The sequence below is a fragment of the Athene cunicularia genome, assembly GCF_003259725.1.
Source record: "Athene cunicularia isolate RWA chromosome 1 unlocalized genomic scaffold, athCun1 chr1_part2, whole genome shotgun sequence".
NCBI lineage: Eukaryota > Metazoa > Chordata > Aves > Strigiformes > Strigidae > Athene > Athene cunicularia.
The window spans coordinates 81,765,848-81,769,899 of NW_020799092.1; the positions used below are offsets into that span (position 1 = coordinate 81,765,848).

Here is a 4,052-nt window from a genome sequence, read left to right on the forward strand (position 1 = left end):
GGGGACGGGACGACACACACCCCGGGAGTGGGTGTGTCTGAGGGCTCTGCCTGCCCAAAGCGGCAAGAGCTCCCCACCATGTGCTTGGAGATCACAGAATCACCCAAGAGTTTGGGTTGGGAGGGACCCTCAAGACCATCTGGTCCATCCCCCTGCCCCGGGCAGGGCCACCTTCCCCCAGCCCAGGCTGCCCAAAGCCCCGTCCAACCTGGCCTTGAACCCTGCCAGGGAGGGGGCAGCCACAGCTTCTCTGGGCAGCCTGTGCCAGGGCCTCACCCCCCTCACAGGGAACAATTTCTGCCTCAGATCCCATCTACATCTCCCCTCTGTCCGTTTAACTCTGTTCCCCCTCGTCCTATCCCTTCCCCTGATGACGAGTGCCCCCCCTGTTCCTGCAGCCCCTTTCAGCCCTGGGGGGCCGCTCTAAGGTCTCCCCGGAGCCTTCTCTCCTCCAGCTGAACCCCCCAACTCTCCCAGCCTGTCCTCACAGGGGGGCTTCAGCCCCCCCAGCATCTCCGTGGCTCCTCTGGCCCCGCTGGAGCAGGTCCGTGTCCTTCTGCTGTTGGTGCCCCAGAGCTGGACCCAGCCCTGCAGGGGGGTCTCCCAGAGCGGAGCAGAGGGGGAGAATCCCCCCCTCGCCCTGTGCCCACCCTGCTCTGGGTGCAGCCCAGCACACGGGGCCTTGCTGGGCTGCCAGCGCACGGTGCTGGCTCACAGGCAGTTTTCCACCCCCAAGTCCCTCTCCTGGGGGCTGCTCTCCATCCCCTCCTCGCCCAGCCTGGGTTTGTGGGTGGGACTGCCCTGACCATGCCATCTGCAATGTCAGGACATCCCTGGTGACCCCCAGCTGATCGCTCTGACCCACGGGAGCTCTGCATCGCGGTACTGACAGATCTGCTCAGAACAGAGGGGGTCTGGGAAGGTCCCTCAGAGATCTCCCACTCGTTAGCCCTGCTCAGCTTCTTCCCTCTGCGGTCACCATTACAGTGGACAAGCTGGTCCCTCCTGTGCCCTGTTCCTGGGGAAACAGTTCTCCAGCTTCACATTACCAGGACAGAGAGTTTTGCTCCTGAAAGGTGAGGAACTGGGGCCGGGTCTCCAGGCACCCTCCCCGCTGCCCCGTGCCTGTGCTGGAGGAACGCAGAGCTGTGTGCTGGCACGGGACGAGCCTTCTTGCTCCGCTCAGGCTTGTCCATTTGTGGGGCTCAGCCCCGGCAGGAACCTCCCGCGTCCGTGTGTCCCTCAACGTCCGCAGGGACGCTGCGTCGTGCAGCTGCCGCGAACGGAGCCCTGCTGCTACCAACTTCACCCCGGCCTGCTCGGGCACCAGTAACGGGGTCTGCACGGTGGGCAGCCCTCTCCTCCCGGAGCCAGGACCACTAACGGCCCCACCAGCTCTCTCCCAGCTAACTCGGGCACGTCCTTGGAGCTGCCACCAAACCCCAGCTGGTGCGTCCTGAGGCGCCTCCTCGGCGCAGGACCAGCCTGCATGGGGCAGCACCGGCCTCGCCGGACACGGAAAGGCCGCGGCCACCATTTCACCCGACTGAGCTCCAGGGGCCTGACCTGGGGCTGAAGGTGGCCCTACCTCAGGCCCCATACATGGGGACATTTTGTGTGAGGCATTTTCACCATGGAGCCGGCACAAAGCAAGCACAACTCCTGGGGAAGTCAGCCCTGGGGATTTGGGGGCCCGCCTGGCCAACGGGTGTTCCTGCCCGTGGCCAACATGAGCTCCGTGTGACCGTGCCCATTTCGGCCTCCCTGCTCCTGCTGGAGCTGCCCGTGGCCGTGGTGCCGGGCGGGAGGCTGACCCGCGGAGCTCCGGCTCCTTTGGGCCGAGCCTCCCCGTGAGCGAGGGGACGGTGACCCGGGCCAGTCCCTGGGGGTGCACCATGCCCGTGTGGGGCGGGCGGGGTGCTGGCCGGGCGGCTGTCGGGGAAGGGAGGAGCCCCAGGATGTGCGGTTTCACTCACCCCCTTTTCTTCTCCGCATGGAGGCTTGGAATCAAGAAACAAAAGACAACATGAATGGCATGCACAGTTCCTGCTTTCACCCCCACTCCAGCCTCGCTGCCTGCCTGCTGTGCCTCTGCCCCGCGCCCGGCATGCTGGCAGGGTCAGCCCCGAGGGCGGCGCGTCCCTGCCTCGCTGGGGGCTCTGGGGACCAGGGCTCAGGCAGGGCGGGGGTGCAGCACCTTGTGCACCCTCCCCTGGGTGGGAGGGCAGAGGGCGGGGACCCTCCACGCAGCCCCGCTGATTGCTGAGCAGGAAGGTGCGATGTCAGAATGTATTTAACACCTTGAGCCATGGAGAAACTCTTCAAAAAGCCTTTAACCCCTCCCTGTCCCCCAGGCCAGGTTCCACGGCACAGGAGTGCTCTGTTAGCTGGGAATCTGCTTTTTCAAGGGGACAACACGTGGCAAGAAAACATTAACGCGTGGCTACCGGGACGCGGGACGTTCCGCAAGCTGCAGGGCAGGGACAGGCTCCAAGAGGAACAGGGCAGGGACATCCGACGCAGCTCCCCTCAAGAAGCTGCAGGTAGGAGGGTCCCTTTCACTAACACCACCGTCCCCTCAGAAAAGGAGACTGGGCTCTAAACTCGCCCAGGGCTGAGGCGGGGGATGACGCCCCGCACAAAGCCTCTCCCTTCGCAGAAAAAGCTGAAGGATCAACCACCAGGAGACAAAGTGTGGGAGGAGGAACGATCCCCCATTTTCCCTGCGCCGTGTGCCCTGGGCATGTGTGGTGGGACTGGCTACAGCACACTCCCTGACCCATGGGACGTGGAGCAGGGACTGACCACCACGATCTCCTGGAAAACGTGTGGACTAAGACCGGTCATTGTCTACAAATCCCTTTCCCGGGAGACAGGGGCAGCTGCCGCTCCCAGGCCCTCTCCAGGTAGGAGAGAGGCAGCATCTAGATGCCAAATCCTCCGGGAGACCTAGAGGACTCATCTTTAATATATTCTCTGGCAGAGCTATTTCTCTGCTTTTCGTGACTTCCCTCTCCACGAGCTTGCTCCCCTCCCCCTCGAGCGAGAGCTCTGCTTGCCAAAACATGCAAAGGGGGCCCCTTCCCTCGCCCGCTGCGGGTTGCTGCGGTGCTGGTCATCCCAAGGCGATGCCCCACAGCCCACCCGGTGCTCGCCAGGCTCGGTGCCACGCTCGGGGGGCCCGGCCCCCTGCAAAGGTGCCTGCACGACACCATGTTCGCCCGAGACGGGCACATGCAGCTGGGGAACATGTTCCGACAGAGGCAACATGCTGCCTGTGTGTGCGAGCAGGCACCCGCCGCACCGGCTGGCAACGGCTTTCAGGAGCAGCAACCAAGAGGAAAAATATGAACCCCGGGGTCTGTGCAGATCTGTGCAAAGGGAAGGGTGAAAAGTGGACGAAACGGGCTATTCGGCACCGTCTCCTCATGGCTGCCTGCAAGCACCGTGCCTCCAGGCTCAGCAGTAACGGTCTGGAGAGGCGGGAGCGGGCGAGGGTGAAAAGGCAGTGGGCTCAGCACAGAATAAACCACAGCGACCATCAACCCGCTGACGCAAAAAACCCTTAAAAGCTGAGATTTGCCCCTTCAAACCTATGGTCGGGTGCTGAGCCCGAGCCCTCCAGGTCTGCTCTTTCCCGAGAAGCCTGGACAGGCAGTGGGACAGGGAGCAGAGCAGAGCAGGAAGGGGCGCGGAGCTTCCCTCAACGCCCCGGAAAAGAGGGGGGTGGCGGGGCCTCTGCCCAGGCTCCTGCCCCCCAGGCAGGGCAGGCGTCTGCCAGGCAGAGCCCCCGCGCCCCGGCCAGCACATCTGTACCCGTCACCTCATTTCCGCACGACAAAACCAGAAGTACAAATGGCAGAAGCGCGAGGCAGGGTGGGGGGCCGGGCCGGGCCGTGGCCGCTCCCTCTCGCTCTGCTGATGCTCCACGTCCCGCTCCCGTCCCGTGCTGCCCTGGAGGCTCCCCGAGAAGGAAGGGTCCCCCCGGCCCCCCCGCAGGCCGCGAGGGCCGCCCGGGTGCCGTTCCACTAGCCAGCCTCCCCCGCCACACC

At 64.6% G+C, this 4,052-nt stretch overlaps 1 protein-coding gene across 3 annotated transcripts in view; it reads right to left on the reverse strand.

Moving 5' to 3' along the window:
- The window catches only part of LOC113491118 (SH3 and multiple ankyrin repeat domains protein 3-like), a 30,731-nt gene that overhangs the window by 19,610 nt on the left and 7,069 nt on the right, over window positions 1–4,052 (reverse strand). For all 3 annotated transcript variants that reach the window (XM_026867819.1, XM_026867821.1, XM_026867820.1), the window contains exon 3: window positions 1,977–2,000. In XM_026867819.1, coding sequence (XP_026723620.1) covers window positions 1,977–1,995 — 19 coding nt within the window. In that variant the 5' untranslated portion in view covers window positions 1,996–2,000. The remainder of the gene's footprint in view (window positions 1–1,976; window positions 2,001–4,052) is intronic.